The sequence below is a fragment of the Mycosarcoma maydis genome, chromosome 11 (genome assembly GCF_000328475.2).
Source record: "Mycosarcoma maydis chromosome 11, whole genome shotgun sequence".
Lineage (NCBI taxonomy): Eukaryota > Fungi > Basidiomycota > Ustilaginomycetes > Ustilaginales > Mycosarcoma > Mycosarcoma maydis.
Genome location: NC_026488.1, coordinates 130,687 through 149,172, shown reverse-complemented (window position 1 = coordinate 149,172; position 18,486 = coordinate 130,687). Strand labels below are relative to the sequence as shown.

At 55.0% G+C, this 18,486-nt stretch overlaps 6 protein-coding genes across 6 annotated transcripts in view; 2 read left to right on the top strand and 4 right to left on the bottom strand.

Annotated features, from left to right (window-relative positions):
• Positions 1–608, bottom strand: part of UMAG_15070 (putative Rho family guanine nucleotide exchange factor) — a gene marked incomplete at both ends in the record, with an annotated part of 3,801 nt that extends 3,193 nt beyond the window's left edge. The window contains one exon of the mRNA XM_011392298.1: positions 3–608. Within this exon, the coding sequence (XP_011390600.1) occupies positions 3–608 (606 nt within the window). The remainder of the gene's footprint in view (positions 1–2) is intronic.
• Positions 609–3,560: 2,952 nt separating this feature from the next.
• UMAG_03911 (uncharacterized protein) lies at positions 3,561–4,988 on the top strand (the record flags this gene model as incomplete). Its single annotated transcript, XM_011392087.1, has 1 exon — positions 3,561–4,988. One exon carries the CDS (start codon positions 3,561–3,563, stop codon positions 4,986–4,988), a length of 1,428 nt encoding a protein of 475 aa, XP_011390389.1.
• Positions 4,989–5,294: 306 nt separating this feature from the next.
• Positions 5,295–6,025, bottom strand: UMAG_03910 (putative calmodulin; the record flags this gene model as incomplete). The annotated part of the gene is made up of 3 exons (XM_011392086.1): positions 5,295–5,312; positions 5,398–5,503; positions 5,700–6,025. The coding sequence occupies 3 exons, from the start codon at positions 6,023–6,025 to the stop codon at positions 5,295–5,297; spliced, it is 450 nt and encodes a 149-aa protein (XP_011390388.1).
• A 1,650-nt stretch (positions 6,026–7,675) lies between these two features.
• UMAG_03909 (uncharacterized protein) lies at positions 7,676–9,661 on the bottom strand (the record flags this gene model as incomplete). The annotated part of the gene is made up of 1 exon (XM_011392085.1): positions 7,676–9,661. The coding sequence occupies one exon, from the start codon at positions 9,659–9,661 to the stop codon at positions 7,676–7,678; it is 1,986 nt and encodes a 661-aa protein (XP_011390387.1).
• A 3,900-nt stretch (positions 9,662–13,561) lies between these two features.
• On the top strand, positions 13,562–15,367 carry UMAG_03908 (uncharacterized protein; the record flags this gene model as incomplete). The annotated part of the gene is made up of 1 exon (XM_011392084.1): positions 13,562–15,367. One exon carries the CDS (start codon positions 13,562–13,564, stop codon positions 15,365–15,367), a length of 1,806 nt encoding a protein of 601 aa, XP_011390386.1.
• Positions 15,368–15,730: 363 nt separating this feature from the next.
• The window catches only part of UMAG_15063 (uncharacterized protein), a gene marked incomplete at both ends in the record, with an annotated part of 3,411 nt that continues 655 nt past the window's right edge, over positions 15,731–18,486 (bottom strand). The window contains one exon of the mRNA XM_011392297.1: positions 15,731–18,484. Within this exon, the coding sequence (XP_011390599.1) occupies positions 15,731–18,484 (2,754 nt within the window). The remainder of the gene's footprint in view (positions 18,485–18,486) is intronic.

Genomic DNA, 18,486 nt, shown 5'->3' with positions numbered 1-18,486 from the left:
GGCGGCGGAGTTGACGCGGGATGCTGATCTACGTTGGAAGCACTGGCAGCGTTGGTGGTATGGCTGGAGGCGCCAGAGTGGTGTTGATCAAGGTAGTGTGTGGCGTAGGCGCTGGCGGGGGTGGCGGAGGTGGAAGGGACTCGGTAGGCGTCGGCTGCGCTGGCTGCGCTGGCTGCAACGGCTGCACCGGCTGCGAGGCCGTTGTAGTGCGAGTAGCTGGACATGGAGGATCTAGGGTCTGAGCCGGCGAGCGACGGCGCAGTGCTGATCCTTCGATCGGCGGCGTGTGGATCGTAAGCGTCGGAGGGAGCTGGTGTATAGGCGGAAGGATAGTATGTGGGATTGTTCGAGATGGCCAAGTTGGGATCGATGTAGACGTTAGGAGTGAAGGGCGCAGCAGCGTAGACGTTGGGAGGAGCGCCGTTCCATCGCTGGTGGACGGCATACGAGTTTGGCGGGGCACGGAAGGGGCCGGTGGCGGGGTTGGATGGTTGGGCAAAAGCTTGAGGTTGTGGGCCTTTTGGCTTTGCCGAGGGACGACCAAAGATGTTCTCGTATGCGGTGGTCCTCTTGTCGAGAGGCACGCTTGGTGCTGCTCCTGCCGGCATGGTGTGGTACGGTGAAAAGGATGCGGAAGGAGCAGTGACGGGTGTGTGTAGTGCTTGACAATGGCAGAGGGAGCGATGTAGATGATGATTGTTGTAACTGCGCTCAGTAATAGAGACGGAGAAGAGCGCTCGTTCCAAGCGCTCAAGGCATGGGCCAAACCGGTGTGGAGAGTGGGGATTCGGAAGCTGGTCGAACAGGACAGGTGCGTTAGATGAGATGGTGTCGTGGCGTGGTCGTTTGAATGGGGGATGGACGATCGTACTAGATTGTCGATAAGCTAACGCTCAGTGTGGCTGCATCATGGAGGCGGTAAGAGAGCAGCGGGGAAGGTCGTAAAAGAAAACGTGCCACGCCAAGTCAAATCGCCGCTCGAAAGCTTGGGGCGTGTATAGATGTAGCACAAGAGAGAAAGAGAGAGCGAAAGGGTCGATGGTCGCGGTTGTGAAGGATGATCAAGGGTGCTGTCTATGCTCTGGGCCGATCGAAACTGGAGATTGTACGGAGAGCGAGCAAGGATGACCGAAACGGCGGCGCAGGCGACGAGGACGACGCGTACGAATGCGCGAGTGGACAGAAGCAGTTGGTGGATGCTAGGAAGGAATGATGATGCGGAGCCAGATGCCAAGTTGTGTGTGCCTGCCTGCGTAAGAGCGTGAGAGCGAGGGCCAAGCCAAAGGCAAGTTGAGAGTGTGAGTGTGAGTGTGAGTGTGAGTGTGAGTGTGAATGTGAATGTGAGTGTGAGTGTGAATGTGAGTGTGAGTGCGAGTGATGAGAGATTACGAATCGTGAATCACGACTGTGAGATGTGAGAGATGGACGTCGAGATGCGGCACGAGGTGGGTGAGCAAGCAATTCACGATTCGTGATTGACGATTGGCAGCTGATCTCAGCCTTGGCTTTTGACAGTCACCAGTGTGACACTCACACACTCTCTCGGCCCAGACTATGACCGACGGCGAGCTAACTTAGCGGAACCCTCACGACTCGTGACTCTTCGCTTGTCTCTGTCGCTCTTTGGCACTGCGAAATCATCAAGCACAGCACCGCAACAGCAGCAGCACTGTGTGATTTCAGTTTGTGATTTTGCTTTGGCGTCTCGAGAATTTTATTCATAGAATTACAGTCACGAGTATAGCGTTCACTTTTCACTGAATCTGCTGCTGTTCACAGTTGTAATCAAGTTATTGAAAGATCCACGATTTGTGAGGCAGCACAACACGTACCGTCACAAGTCGCGAGTTGTGAGTACTCAACCCACACGATCCACACGAGCAATCAGAATCACAGATCACCAACGGTCAAGCTCAAGTCGTGATACCCCCTGTAGCCGATCTGATTGTTCATATCACGTTGCCACGGCACATTCGTGATTCACATCTCGTGATTCGTGATTAGCTTGCCACGCTGTTCGCACTGGCACACCCCAATGCGATCCAGATCTTGTCCACGCTCAGGACACTGCATATGTCTATACATGCGTTGCAAGCTACTGACGTCGTCACTCATCCATCCCGCGCGGGTATCCCATACGGTACACTAGTCGAGATTCGGAGGAGCATCTCCGAAAATTCGTGATTTGCCAAAACGAAAGACAAGACGGACGTCGAAATCTTGTTGTTATACTCACGACGTTTCACGATGACCACCATGATGCACACCACATACAGTCGTGAGCTGCTACTGCTCGGCGTCCATTGATTGTGCTGCACATGCATCTAGAATGATTGTATCAAGTGTTGCTTCATGCCTTTAGGGAAGGTAGTTATTGCGAGGAAAGACGGGGAACCACTCGTGACGGACGAGAGCCAGCACAAGAGCGAGAAAGGAATACAGTACGTGTCAGCGAGATGTCCAGTTTCCGTCAATCACAGCGCGCTGTGACAGCTGAGAGCGAAAAGCAAGTCTCGTGTCTCGCCTGCGAAAACACGGAAACGCTCACCGCCGACCACGGACTGTGGACCGCCGCAGGCTGTGTTTATTAAGAGCTACAGTAAGGTACATGTACAGTCACGAGTATGCACGTCGCTGCTAGAAGACGTAAACGACGTACATCGGTCGTTGCGGCGCTGCAATTCGTGATTCTCGTTTCCGTGTTCAGCTAACTAGTTAACTTAAAGTTAGGCGCGCCGCCCTCTCAGCGACCCTAATACGCACTAACTTGAGTGGAATTCTGTGATTCACGATTCACGATTCACGATTCACGATTCACGATTCACGATTCAGATTCGATTCCACGTTTTTCAATTATTCGTGAATCCACGCTTCGTGTTTCTATTTCGCTAATCCCAATCCCAATCCCAAGCCCGAATCGCGAATACGCCATGACCTGGATCGAGTGGTCAACAGACCGTCGAAAGCGAGTTTGAAGAGTCAGGCCGCAATCGCCTAGACGCCGCTTGGCAGCAAGCTCGACTGCAGCAGTTTCAGCTAGCTTTCTCCTGTCGACAAAACGTCGTGTGTTGTGATGAACTGCTTCGTTGGTCGATTCAAGACTTTATGAGCCAACCTGCGATAAGAGTCGTGAGTGGTCATCACAGATTCACGATTGTTGCTCGAGACGACGCGGGTTAGTCATCATGATAAATCAACCTCCACGTTCCGTTCATTCACAATTCACTATTCCCAATTCCCAATTTCCAATTCCCAATTCCCAATTCCCAATTCCCAATTCCCAATTCACAATTCGCGGACGCAGAAAAAATCACAAAAATCCGACTCACCGGAAAAAAATCGGGTACAATGTGAGAACAATCACGAATCATCGAAAGCGTCTGGCTCACCTGTCAACCCGCTCATCATGTTGCAACCATCCTTCCTCCCACACGCACACCTCGGCATCAGCCTAACAACGATATATAGGAAAGGCATCGGCAGCGCATGATCCAAGTGTCGTAGCAGCTCCTGAGATTAGCAACCCATCATCTAAAGTCGGCGTCGCAATCGGCCTAATCATGCCGTATCCTGGCACCGCCACGCCAGGAGAAGGAGAGACAGAGACCATCGCCCCTCTACTACCATCCGCCAACGTACACTCGTCTCAAAGGCTCCGAGAAACGCAGCTTGAACGCGTCTCTGATCAAGGTCATGCCGGTGCACAGGTTGGCCTCAGCATCGTACAGGCGCAACAAGACGCTTCGTCCTCTTCCAAGCTTCGCATCCCACCCACACAAGATGAAGCGTCACGGACCAAAAAGCTCATACCACCCAAAGGGTGGCTGCATTTTGTCGCAGGAGGCGCGGGTGGCATGTGTGGTGCTATCATCACGTCGCCACTCGACGTAGTCAAGACTCGACTGCAGTCGGATCTGTACCGTCAAAATTCGGCTCACAAACACACGGCCTCGACAGCAATCGCACCGACAGCCACATCTAAACCAGGCATTTTTCAAAGCGCTCGTCGGCTGGCTTATCACTTTGTCGAGACAGGTTACCTGCTCAAGGAAATCAGCACCACCGAAGGTCCACGTGCGCTGTTCCGTGGCTTAGGTCCCACACTGGTAGGCGTCATTCCAGCTCGTTCCATCAACTTTTACACGTACGGCAACGGCAAAACGCTCATAGCCGAGCGCTTCAACGGCGGAAAAGAGACTTCCCTGGTGCATCTCAGCGCAGCCGCCTTGGCTGGCCTGGTCACCGCTACAGCGACCAACCCCATTTGGGTCGTCAAGACCCGATTGCAACTCGATTCGCGACGCAACGAGCGGGTAGCATCAGCCTCTTGCACAAGACCGAGTGCAGGCTCAGTTTCAGGCTCAGGATCAGGTGCACCACCAGCCGCCACGAGACCGAGCGTCGTCCACTTCTCCACGCTCTCGGCGGTAGTACGATCCAAAAAGACGCTTGGTAATTTCGGCGAACCGGCGTTTTTCCACGCATCCAAAGCGAGCGCTGGCTCTAGCATGAATTCCATGCAGATGACGCTGCACATTGTTCGCAAGGAAGGCATCAAAGGTTTGTACAAAGGAATGAGCGCCAGCTATCTGGGTGTTGCCGAGGGCACGATTCAGTGGGTGCTGTACGAAAGGTTAAAAACCATGGGCCTTGACAAGCAATCATACGGCGATGCGGATCGAGTGCGTCAAAATAGGACAAACAAGCTGTCGAGCATGGTGGGCGCAGCCGGCTTAGCCAAGTTCGTAGCCAGTCTAGCAACCTATCCACACGAAGTGGTCAGGACGCGATTACGACAGCAGCCCGAACCAGGACAGAATCCCAAATACACCGGCCTCCTACAGACCGTCAAACTCGTCTACAAGGAAGAAGGCTTCGCAAAACTCTACGGCGGTCTCAGCGCGCATTTGCTACGCGTCGTGCCCAACGCCGTCGTCATGTTTAGCATCTACGAGCTCACCCTACGACTCGCCACAAGCGTCGAGTAACTGCTCACTTGTCACAACTCATCGTTGCCCTTGTACCATTATGCATACCCGCACCTTGTCACCTTATTACCTTATCGCTCACCAATGCAAACCAAACACCGTCAAGTATCTCTGCACCAACCGCTCTAACCAGCGCTACGAGCATGGCATGGTATTTCGTCAAAATTGCCAAGCAGAAACGACATGTTTGATTTTTGAGACTTGAAGAGTAACGTCGATCGGGGGGGTCGACGTTGGATTTGCAGATAGGTTGCTGCGTAAGTTGCCGGCGATATCCTGTGTACGTGTAGGGGTTTTTTTGGGTTTCTACTTGCTCAGCATCATCTGTATTCGTAGAAAGACAAGAGAACGTTCAGTACGACCCAGTTCCATTCGAGTCAAGGTGCGCGTGGAAGGATGGTCGACTTACCTTGACAAATTCGTCGTAGTTGATCTGGCCGTCGCCATCGACGTCAGCCTCTCGGATCATTTCGTCGACCTCGTTGTCTGAGAGCTTCTCGCCCAAGTTGGTCATGCTGTCGAGATCGAATCGAATGGTATTACCCGAGATTGGTGCCGAAAGGGACGCGTGGGTGCAAAAGGTTAGCTCTCTGTCACAATGCTTTGCCTTTGCTGGTAACACAGTGGATCTGCGGCTGCCGTCGCCTAGCGTGGCTTCACCGTGCAACAAGTGCCAACGGTGGCCTGTCGGGGTCATCTGCTCGTACGTACACATGTCGAAGCTCAGCGGCGCTAATAAAGCCGTTTCCATCCTTGTCGAATACCTTGAAGGCCTCCTTGATCTCTTCTTCCGAATCAGTGTCTTTCATCTTGCGTGCCATCATGGTGAGGAATTCGGGAAAGTCGATAGTGCCGTTGCCGTCGGCATCCACCTCATTGACCATGTCCTGCAGCTCTGCCTCGGTGGGGTTCTGACCGAGCGATCGCATGACGGTGCCAAGCTCCTTGGTGGTGATGGTGCCATCGCCGTCCTTGTCAAACAGGGAGAAGGCCTCCTTGAACTCGGCGATCTGGTCTTCGGTAAGCTGGTCGGCCATGGTGAAATACGTTCTGCGATCCAGAGCAACAAGGCAAGTAATGTGGACAAGAGTGGATACGGCCGTCAGCTAAAATCGACCCTATACTCCACACCGTGCGCACGTGATTCGGTCACTGATATCATCGTATTTTCCCTTGGCCGCCAGGGACACTTTGATCAATCGAGAATACTTCCGTACCGCTTTGGTGATCAGCGTTGGCGAGCGCCTTTGGTTTGCTTCCGCTAGGCTGCAGTAGAGGCCAGGGGGGGTCCAACCAAGCTTGGTTCGCCTTCCCCCGACTTGCTCAACACTGTTCCAGTAAAAGTGTGCCATGTTGAGCAGACCGCTGCGCGTACATACGCGTGGCATACTTACAAAGATGTTGAGAGGGGTCAGTCGTCGCAAATGTGCGGAGGGGATGAGGGTGGGGAAGCAAGATAAGATCGCGTCCAAGCGCAAGCGCAAATCGTGAATGGAAATCAAGCACCAACCATGCCAAAATCGTAAATCGTGAATCACGAATGGCTGTGCTATGCGCTGTCTCTGAAAATCACGAATCGTGAATCCAGTCTCGAGGCGTGAGTCCTGGCTGACAGCGCTGGGATGTGGGATGTGCTTGCTCCACTCATCACACACACCCAACTCAGTTAACTCGGCGAGAAGTGAGCCGCGACGTGCGAGATTCAACACTCTGTCGACTCTCTACTGCACACACACGTCAGCCAGTCACACACACAAACGCACTCGCTCTGTGACTCAATTTGGCGTAACCACCGCCGCGTGCGTCATTGAACCATACAGCTCTTCTTTATGTCTCGGGCGGCACAGAATCACGAATCGAAAATAGAACATTCACAGATTGACTCGCTGACAAGGTGCAACACGCAAGCAACACGCACGACTCACGACTGCTGCGCCCAGCAGCGCTCAACTCATGACTAACTTATCAAATGTGTCTCTGATCTTCTCAGCTTCCTGTGCCTACGTTTACGCCTGACGTGGTGAACCGTCGGAACGAAACCGTAGCTCACACATATCTTCGCATGGCCGCAGCAGACACGAGACGCTCGCTGCTTTCTAGATAACAGCCATCCCTTCCTTCCTTTTCTTGAATCGCTTCACCCAGCTTTGCATACGACTGTGTGCCTATCTGGCGTGCTTCCACCGTGTGCACGTCTTGAAAAAAGGAATGTACACCCGCACCTTGGGCCTTCCCCTTACAGTATCGCTTGTGTTGATACAGAGTCAAAGCAGAACAGCCCTCTTGCCTCTCGTTCCCATAAGCTTGCGTTTCTTGACCAAGTCGTCAAGACTTGACCATCATTCAGCTTCATGTGAACATGAGCACAACCTCGTCATACACGCATCCTGTTTGCCGTCCGATCCACGTGTTGCATCTCGGCCACAAAGCGAGCCGATCACATGAGAACAGACATCCGCTATCGAATCGCAGCATCCACTCTATCAGATTCAGCTCGATTGATTCCGCTCAGCTCAGCATTTTCTGCGGTCAATCCGCATCAACAATCGTGAATGCTATACCATACCCTACTACCATCTACCGATTTGATAAAGATGCACACAATTTTCTACATAGCTGCGAGCGGATGACACATGCAGGCGGAGATCAACAGCGATAGGGAGATGCAGCAACCAATGCCAAGCAGGCTACCTAGACCAGGTCCAAGTGACGGGCGTGGTGACGCCACTGTTGGACAGGGCATCCTGGAACTTGTCCGACTCGAGCTCTTCGGACCATTCCTGTGCTAGACGATACGCGCCTCGTCCAAATTTGTCGCCGCCTGTCCAGCCAGCTCGGTCGGAAGGTGTCGTGTTGGCGGTCGCCGAGTCGGAAGACTCATCTTCGCCCGCTGCAGGAGGCGTCGAAGGTCGCGAAGGCATGCGTTCAGCACGGAGCAACCTGGCTTGGAATGTAGCTCGAGGCGCGCTGCTGCCGCCAGCTCGACTGCCACTGCCAGCGCCGCGCGAGCTGGTACCATATGACGAGACATTGCCTACGCTTCCACCGCCTTGTCGTGAAGGCGCCACCGAGGTATATCGCGAAGCCAGCATGGACGGCGCCAGCATGTTGGGTGCTGAGGCTGTCTGCTCCGGTGTCCTTGTGCCTTGCTCCTCATTCGCTGTCTCGTCGTCCTTGGCCGCTTGTTTCCCTTTGTGTGATAAAGTGCCGCTGGCAAGCCTCGACGTGGAAGCATTCCTTTGCACTTCTCTGCCGAGAGCGTTCTGCATCGCGCGGCGTCGCGGATCGGTGTTGGCGGTCATTCGCGACGGAGGTGGACTTGTCAGTTCGAGTGGCGTCGCGCATCCCGAAGGTGCTACAGAACCAGCTGCGCTTGGGTTGAGGCTTGAAAGCCCCGACCTTCTGGCCGACTTTTTGCCTTTCTTGAGCTTGCGCGTAAGCTGAGCCACCACATCGCGTGCTTCGGCTGCGGCCGCTGCCGCCTCAAGCCGGCGCACCAGCTGGTTGGCACGCGCCGAGCGTCGCACAAAGAACTCCATGCCGAGCGAAAGGTCGAGCGACATGTACTCGTGACCCTCATCGCTCCAGATCATTTGAGCTGGCGAGAAGCCCTCGTCTTGATCGTCATCAACCACATCGTGCATGCGCCTCTCAACAGATGAATGTAAGCGGCTGCTGCGGACTCTGCGTGTGAGCGGGGTCGACTGGAGCATGGCGGGCGAGGCGGTCCCCGAAGGAGCACTCGACGGATTTGTCGAGCTGACCGTGTCAAAATTGGAACAGTAGAAGCGGCTCAGCCAGCCATTCTCAGGATCAGGCTGGCCCCATGATTCGGCATCGCCCTTTTTGATCTGGTAGACATCAGCGTCCTGACCGTCATCTGGAAAGCGCCAGACGAGGCCAAAATCGAGCTCGAGCCTAGCCGACTCTGCTCTAGCGCGTGCTCGGGCGGCGGCAGCTCCAAAGTCTTCTTGGCGCTCGCGTCGACGGATGGCAGAGGCATTGGCTTCCGCTGCAGCGTGCTGCTCGGTGTCTTCATCATCGTCGCTGCTGTCGGTGGCTTCCGAGTCGTCGGTCTGGCCGTTGTTTGCGCGTGCAGGTCGAGCATTGGTAGGTGCAGCATCCTCTTCATCGGAATCAGGCGGAGATACCTGGAAAAGCGAGTGCCAGGTCGAGTCAGTATCGAAGCGGAGCGATACATTCTCGGCATCGTAGGCCTTGAAGGTGAGCGGAATGACGTGAGTGACTGTCCTACGCTGTGCGTTGATATCGAAAGGCTCTCGGGCGCCAGGACGATTGAGAACATTGAGTCGGAATAGGTCGTCGTCTGCTTGTTGACGCTGCGACTCGTTGATCACGTCGTCAGAGAGTGTACTGGGCAGCTTGCGAGTGACGCGAAGTCCGACACGCCAGTCGTTGTTGGCAAAGTGCGAAGCGATAAGCTCATGCTCGACAGCATGCTTCCAAGACTTGTTGAGCGCACGGACAGTGGTGTAGAGTGTAGCAGGATCGCAGTACAGAAAAATGTGACGAAGGAGCTCGTTGGGGAGATGAGGCTTGACATCGCTGGATGCCGAGGAGGAATGCGAGGAGGACGGGGCAGAGATGGAAGGTAGATCAGTGGCAAACGATGCGCCCGCTGATTCGGAGCGGGCGAGAGGTACCACACTCATTTTGACGACGGAAGGAAGGTGTTGAATGAAGAGAAGCGACTTGGGGAAGCGTTCCGACGAGGTCAATACGAGGCGCAAGCTGTCGAGACGACAAGAACAGACGTGGTACGCCGAGGCGTGCTGAGATGACTGATCGTACGAAGCAAAGCAGTTGCAAACAAGGAGTTACTCGCCCTTGTCGACAACGCAAGGTCCAGAATGAAAACAGCACGGAAATCCGGCGTGAGAGGGAGAAAACGAGGTGGTGCTGCGTTACAGACAGACAGTGCCAGGTGTAAGAAAGAAAGCGCTATGGATGGTAGATAGGATGGTAGAGTCGGTATCTATTGCTGTGAGCTGCTCTGAGCGCCGAGACAATCAGCGAGAATGCGGGAGGACGTGAGTTGCGAGTCGTGAGTGTGAGTGGCAGGCAGCGCTGAGTATTTGTGATTCAGATTAACGTTAACTTGACTGCAAAACTTGGCGCACCAGACTGCGACATGGCCCCAATCCGGTCAGTTCTGTCAGTCCTACGAGTCCAGTTTGCACCCAATTTTACGTTTTCCCCACACGAGTCGAGTGGCAGCGACCAACGGGACCGTGTCAACAGTCGCCATACTCTGGCGCTATCGACTCAAACCAAAGATAGCGCCAGAGAGGCAGAGAGAGGCGAGACGCCTCCGCATTCGTTGTTCAGCACGGCCCTCGACCCTCACGGTCCACATTACAAATCACGATTCACGATTCACGACTCACGACTCACGAATCGGCCTCGTAACAGCCACAGCTTCAATCTACAACCTCGCAACGATCTCTTCTGAGCCTTCACAACAGGAAACACAAGCTGTCGGGACGATGGTATAGAAAACGTGCGATTCAGTGAAGCCAAGGGGACAAGCAGAAAAGCAAAGCTCGTTGTTGCGGTCCGCAATTGCTGCGGCAAATGCATTCGCGACTCTCGTTCACAGACACACCACACTCACCACTCGTGACTGGCGAAAGGTAGTCACGATTTGGCAAGATGAAACGATCAAAGGCGACATTCCGATAGGCACGTCCTGCGTCAACCCTTGTGGGATGAGAGAGGCAGCTTTCCAGAGAACAGACGCAATCACGAATCTGATCGACTGGAGTGACGGAGTGGTTGGGCGTTGCAGAGCGCCTCTGCACTGTCAGCTGAGCAGGTGGCCCTTTTTGTCGGAGACTGCCTGCCTGTCTCTGTTCACTTGACCAGTGACGCTCAACATTTTGACTGCCAGATCGCTTACTGGTGACTTGACTTTCAGCCTTGCAGTCCAAGTATCATCCTGCAGGGTGCATGCGCTTTACCCCGCAATCTCTGAGCTTTTCCTTTTCTGGACACAAATCAACCGTGCGCGATGTCACGTGCTCTTCTTTGAACAGAGGGAAGTTAGTACCCGGCCGAGAAAGCCGTCAGCACCAACATCAGGTCCCGATGCATGACCAGAGTCGTGATTCGTGATTGACAGTTGTGACTCGCTAGGCTACTTGCAATGTCGACCTAAAGCCGACCCTCGTGTTGTCGCTCGGTGGCAGCCGATGCGTGTGGTATCGCACCAAACGGCAACATACCGGCTTCGAGCTGGCTCAGATGGGTCAACCGCCAAGTTCGATGAGATATGCAACGTCGTCGAGCTACCATTTTGGTGGTAGTTGTGATACTGTAGACCAGCAGAGACCAAGCTTCCACTCTCAAAGTCCCACATTGACCAGAATTACAGCTCGTGGCAACTCACGACTCGGCTGTCGATCGAGCAGCCGGAAAACAAGGCGGTAATTTTTAGCCTCTCGGCTTGCGACCTCGTAACTGACGTTGCGAAGAACCGAAACAAAATCCCCATGCGCATGTAAGCATGCGCCGTCTCTTAGAGTCGTCCGATTGGATCGAGAGAGTTGAAGCGAAGCACTGAAAACGCCATCGTTTAAGCACGGCAGGATCCTTCGAAAGAGTCACGAGTGCTATTCGTGATTCGTGATTCGTGATTGTGAAAGTGGCGAGCGAGACAGCCAAAAAGCGACATTTTTTGTTGGTCCTATTCTCTGAAAGCATGTGCTTTTCTCGGAATGCCAAGTAAGATGCTTGAGGTCAGTGTGATCAAAGTTCGACCGATGCAGCTGTCTGGTCAAATTTCGGTCGTTTTGTGTTTTCGGCGATGCTGTGTGGCTGCAGGGTTCACTACAAACCATAGAACAGAACCCACCTCCTTGCCCAAACGTCTACTCGCCATCGGCTCTGTCTGATCTCGACAACGGTGACCTTCCTCATAGATTGTCTCGTGCATCTTGACACTTGCTCTAGTCAGAGACGTTGTCCTCATTTCGTTCCCGTGCTAGCTGTTACGCGAGGCGGAACGATCCAATTCGCGAGAATAGAATCGGAACCAAGTCGTGAGTTGCAAGTTGAGGCGGTTAGGGTTATGTGCGTGTTCACTGTGTTATTTGTGATTAGCGTGACCACAGCATAGTGACGTGACCTTCAGACAGACACCTTAGATCTTCCAGCTGCACGTCGAAGGCATGAAGCGTGAAATTCGCCGTCCTCGGAGAATTTCGCATTTTTCTTTTCATTTTCGAATTCCTCATCATGACGTTCAACTGATCACCGCTTCCAATCACGGCATGAGAAGCGCGTTTCTCTCTGCGAGGACGTGAATGGTCTGTTTCGGCTGTCTCTCACCACTTGCTGTCTGCGGCAAACCCGCCGAAAATGGACTTGCCTGACTTCATTCCACCTCGAGATAGACAAGCTCTTTCTGCGCTCAGACTTGGCACGCGGAAGAGCCGAGCGGATGGCTAAGCTAGACATGGTTGCGCGCCGGGACCACTTCCGCTCGTGACTCACCCGAATCTTGTCTCCAACCCTGATCATCATGGTTCTGTAAGTATCCTTCTGAAGGGCTACTGTCAATCATCACTTCTGGGCTGCAGCGGCCAGGCTTCTAGCGAACAGGTGTGTGATGAGGAGCAAAGCACCTTCGTGATTGCTTTGAACCTAGTTTTGCGCCAAGCTAACATACCGGTGAAAATTCGGTGAGAATTTTAAATTGTGAATCGTGAAGACTGCCAAGTTGCAAACTTAGCCGAATCTTGCGGGCCTTGGACGTCTTCCGCCTAGTTACTCTACGTTCTCAATCTTGAGCGTTTGCGCTTGACGTGGATTGCCCAATTGCATCAAGCTCCAAAACGTCGGATCGTCATGGGTCGGTTTCGGCTTTACACAGAGCGAGTAACGCAGGTAGCGTCGTTTCACTTGGCTTGGCCGTGTCGCCCTCCTCTGCCTGCCACGCTAAGTGAACCAAGAGGCAAGCAAGCAGCGTCTTTCGGCACTTCGGCTTGAGCACGCTGACAACAACAAGCGATCCGAAGCGCATTTGCCCCTTCACTACGCGGTGTTTGGCTTGGCCCCGTGAGCTCTACACAAGGACAGGGCACCCCAAACACACGACACGAGGAAAGGAGCAAACCGGGGAGTAGTCGTAGCCCCACATGATGACAAAAGAAAACAAAGCGAGCAACAGGCAAGCATAGCTGCGAGTCAACACGGGAAAGTGACATGTTGACAGGAGACAGCCAAATCAAACAGCAGTCACCGTCACAGTGTTTGCTCTAAAGGATTGGCGTACGCCGCCTTCACCGGCTCATCCGACTCGCTCTTGGCTGCGCTGATTCTTTTGGCTAGCTATCCACTACAAATAGTATTGCTCATCACCTAACCCTTCCTACTTCCATATCCCCCTCTTCCCTCCCTTTCACGTTCCCTCTTGCGTCCGACATCACCAGTGTAGGTGAACCATTCCCCTTCCGGGCGTTCCTCCGTCTTGCCTTGCACAAAGCTCGGGCCTTTCTTGCCCCCTCCGCCTCCGCCTCGACTACCTCTGCGTAGTTCCAAGCGCGGCCACTATGGTTCTCAAGGCTAGCTCGATCCACACAAATTTCCTGTCGAACGGTGAGAAGTACACCACCGACGATGCTTCCGCTTCGGCTGCAGCTGCGCAGTCCGAGGGCGCTGCTCAGACGCCTACTTCGCGACCCACGCAGTCCCGCAAGGACAGCATTTGGAGCCGAAAGAGCCGTGAACTGCCTCGCAAACAAGTCGATCTGCCCGAGGGCGTCAAGAATGACAACATCATCCTCGTGGTCTGGGACGGCGACAATGATCCCGAAAATCCAATGAACTGGTCCGTCGGCCGTAAGTGGCTCACCACTGCGCTTTTGTGCTCCATGTGCCTCTTCATCGGTCTCGCCACCGCCGCCTTCTCAACCGGCATTGGCCCCATGACCCAAGAATTTGGCGTTTCCAACGAGGTCGGTCAGGTCGGCATGCTTCTTTTCAACGGTGCTTTCTCAATCGTTCCTCTCTTCCTCGGCCCCCTTTCCGAATTTGTTGGTCGCAACCCCATCTACCTGGGTTGCTATGCCCTGTTCACCGTATGGTTCATCCCTCTGGCTCTCGCCAAGAACATTCAGACAGTTCTTGTCGCTCGTTTCCTCAGCGGTGCATTTGGTGCCGCGGGTACCACCATCATCCCAGGCACTCTTGCCGACATTTGGAAGACCAGGGACCGCGGTCTTCCAGTGGCTCTCTTCTCTCTGGTCGCCGTCGCCGGTACCGTCGGCGCTCCTCTCTACTGTGGCTACATCCTGCAAGAAAAGGGGTGGCGATGGATTCAGTGGGTCCAGCTCATCGTCAATGGCGCTGTCGTCGTTCTCGAATTCCTGCTCCTCCGCGAGACCCGTGGCTCCGTCATTCTCGCTCGTCGAGCCGCCAAATTGCGAAAGCAGACGGGAGACCAGAGATACCGAGCCCCTTCCGAGCTTGAGGCTCCTTCGCTCAAGGCACTCTTGCACGCCTCGACAACCCGAGCGGCTCTCTTGCTCGTCTCTGAGCCCGTCGTCTTCTGCTTCTCGCTTTACATTGCCTACGCTTGGGCGTTGATCTTTGCTTTCTTCGCTGCCATTCCCATCGTCTTCCAGGAGATCCACGGCTGGAGCGTTGGCAACGGCGGTCTCGCCTACATTGGCCCTCTGATCGCCTGCTTCCTCGCCTTTGGCCTCTCGTTCCACGGCAAGTATCTCTACGACCGCGCTCAGGCCCGCAACGGCGGTGTCGCTGTTCCCGAGGCACGTCTCTACTACGCCGCCGTTGGAGGCATTCTGGCAACGATTGGCATGTTCATCTTTGCCTTTACCTCGTACCAGCACGTTCACTGGATCGCTCCCGAGATCGCCCTTGTGCCGCTCGTCATGGGTATCTATCAGATCTTTGAGGCCATTCAGAACTACCTCGCTGACGCTTACGGATCCGAGTACGGTGCCTCGGCCATCTCGGCGCAGGGCTTTGTTCGCAACGCTCTCGCTGCCTCCTTCCCGCTGTTCTCGGCCCAGATGTTCCACAACCTCACGGTGCCCTATGCCGGTCTGCTGCTCGCGTGTCTACTGGCCCTGGCAGTCCCTCTGCCCTTTGTTCTGATCAAGTACGGCGCTCAGATCCGTGCTCGATCCAAGTACGCTGCTTCTGACGACACTGAGGACGGCGGTCCCGTCATTGGAGCGCGACGCGGCGATGTTGAGAACAAGGCTGCCACGACCAACTCGAGCGGCTCGATCAACACGACTCGAGCGCCCACGCCTACGCAAGGTCTCGAGGATGGTTTCAAGACCAAGGAGAAGGCTGACGCGGTTGCCACCGCTGATGCCCAGGCTTGAGCGCCAAGTCCCCTTTTTTCGAATCTTGTCTTGCTGCTGTGCATTCGTGATTTATGCTTGTCGATCAACATGATACCTGGCGCAGCTATCGACGCTGCTGCCCCTCAATAATGCTCTCACCTCTGAAACCACTCTCGTCAACCTGTTGCCGTTGAGCCTCTATTGAGGCCACTACGTGGCTAGTTGTGTACTATAAGATGCATCCTGAATGCAGATGCTGTTACGCTCGAAAGAAACACGCGTGTGGCAGACTGAAGAAAAAGAGTGATGTGATGAAATGTGATTCGAATGGAAAGAGTTGCAAACAGGAAGCTAGTGGGCGGTGACCGAGCTGAACGAGACAGTAAATGGCGAGATAGGAGATCACTTGATTCTCCAAGTGAACAAGAAGCCTAAGAAAGCGGCGATGCCAACGAACCAGAAGCCGAGGTGGTAGTTGAAGGGCCAGTTGTGATTGTCAGGGCCACCGTCGATGCCCTTTGCCCAAACGAGGCCGCCTATGATTGGGCCAATGAATCTGGCGGCGCTCGAGGTAGTTTGTGCGAGGCCGTTAGCGAGGGGAGTAAGGTGGGGAGGGGTGATTGCGTTGATGAGGACGCTGACTGCTGTGAAGGCGCATACGTTGGCGAGCCATCTGAGACTGGCGAACAAGATCATGCCTGCCATAACGAAACCGTCTGTGTCTGGATGCAGCATGCCTCTGAGTAGAGGGAAGAGCGTATAGCACGGCAGGTAGATGGCCGTACCCAAGCGCAACATGGCGAGATGCGAAAGCTTACCCTGTGGAGGTCCGACACGTGGATAAAACACGAACTGGAAGATCAACTGACAAAACGCCATAGCTGAGATGAGCTGTGCATAGTGCGAAGCGGTGAGACCCAATCCGCCGGACCGCTCAGGTGTCACGAGAAACGCCATAAACACCTGGTCGAATGTGGACGAGTGGAAGGCCATCAAGCCGTAGTGCGCAATAATCGTCGCCGGAAGCAGCGTGAACAGCGATACTGGCGGAGCAGGCACAACATGCGCAGCAGACGTAGCGTTAGCGTTGGAAAACGCAGTGGACCCACGCTGCGACGCTGGAGATCCTCCTGCTGCATCGCGGTGAGGTACACGGAGACTATTGCGATTCGAGTGCGATTCGGGGATACCTGCCAGCGTCGGATCCCACGCACTATCGGATCGTCCCGCCTGTGGTCCCAACGACGCAGCCATCACCTCGACCGACGGCGATGACACCGCATACGCCGGCGACAGCAGTCCACCCTCCACGCCCGTATTCGCATACACACTCGGCACCCTCGCACTCGACCGCCTCATCGACCTCGGCCTCGCCGAACTAGCATGCGATCTACCCGCATCGCTCAAGCCCGCCCTCGACATCTTCCTCTGCGCAAAGTTTCTCGGCGCCAAATGCGTCGGCGCCAACAACGCCGAGCCTTCGTTCGGCTCGTCGTCCTCCTCGTCGATCGACTCTTCGGCAATCGAGTCGTCGTTGACGCTGGCATCGTCGTACGACTGACTCTCCATATCCTCGTCGTCGTCTTCAAACACATCCTCGTACGCATCGTCGCCGTTGATGGCTGCCGCGACCCAAAGATCCGAGATCGAAAACACCGAGTCGTCCTGCGCCAGCAAAAACCGCTGTGCAAAGCTCAAGCCGGGTCTCTGGCCGATTTCTTCGAAATCGGGCGCGTACTGGTTGGTCGAAGAGAACGAGGTGCGTCCCGCCGTCCTGCTGTGCGCAAACGAATCGGCCCGCATCGCGCCACTAGATCGCTCTCTCTCGCTAGCCGCACCGACGCGTGCAGCGGAAGACCTCGACACACGCCTATCGTAACCGTAAGCCGATCCGAGGATCGCACGCTGTCGCTCCTCGGTGCGCGAAAAAAGCCTTTGTCGACCAGCCACTGCGTCAGCACGCGAGAAGGCCGAGTCGTTGGCGGCGGTGTTGTTGTGCGTGATGATGGTACCCTCGGTTGGGACCGGAGATGGCGGGCCACCGGTCTCGTAGTCGACCTGCTGGGTGAAAGTGCGCGTGAGCTTGCTCGGTCCACTAACTGCGTGTGCCGAGACGTCCGGGGTCGAGTGACCGCTCCTGCTGTGGCTCTGGTCTGCATTGCCAAAGTTGCGCGAGAGGCTGAGGTCGGACTCGAACGGGCTGCGAGCACCATGAAAGTAGCCGCTGATGCGTTGACCTGCAGACCTTCCGAAGCTGCCGACTTGGGTGGCGGCTCTCTCGATATCGACCTTTTCGGGCAACTGGATAGCGCCAGTCCTTGGACCTCCATCGTAGCCGATAAAGAGGGTCAGGAAAGAACCCAGGGCAGTAAAGGCGGCAGCGACCAGACAAGGCAGCAAGTAGGGATAATCTGTCAACAGCTCACTTGAACCGAACAGGCCTGGCAGCTTCTGGGCAGGATGCTCAAGCAAACCTCCCAAGATAGGACCGATGATACCGCCCATCCCCCAACAGAAGCCCATCTGAGCGTAAGCACGGCCCTCGTTGGTCTCGTCAGTGATATCTCGGATCGCACCCTTGGCCACCCCAACAGCGCCGTTGAAGAAGCCTTGAGCTAGACGGATGAAGATGGCGGTGCCCAAATTCTGCGATGTACCAAAGAGCATCATGGTGACAGCATTGCCAAGGAGCGAGATGGCGAGCACAAAGCGACGACCACGCTTATCGGCGACAGAAGCCCACATGAGCGAAGTGAGGAATTGGGCAAAGAAGAAGCTGGCCGAGACAATACCAGCCCAGAAACCGACATCGCTCTCTCCGCCGACGCCAAAGTCTTCGATCATGAAGAACAGGAAGGGACCGGCGACACCGGCCGAGCTGAACTCGCCAAAGCAAACGAGGCAGAGCACCAGGAAGGGTAATGCAGGGATAGGCGTTGAGTAGGGGTCGGTCTTGCCTGTGGGTAGCATGCGTGGGATGGAGGGTGCTTCAGCAGAGGCAATGAGTGCGTCGAGGTCGATAGTGGCGTTGTCGTCGTCGTCGTCGGCGCCGACGATGTTAGGATCACCGGTAGTGTGGACTCGACGGAGCGCCTTGGCGTTGGCGCCAGCATAGTTCCAGCAACGGACGGCTTTCGACCGGGAAAGACACCCATGAA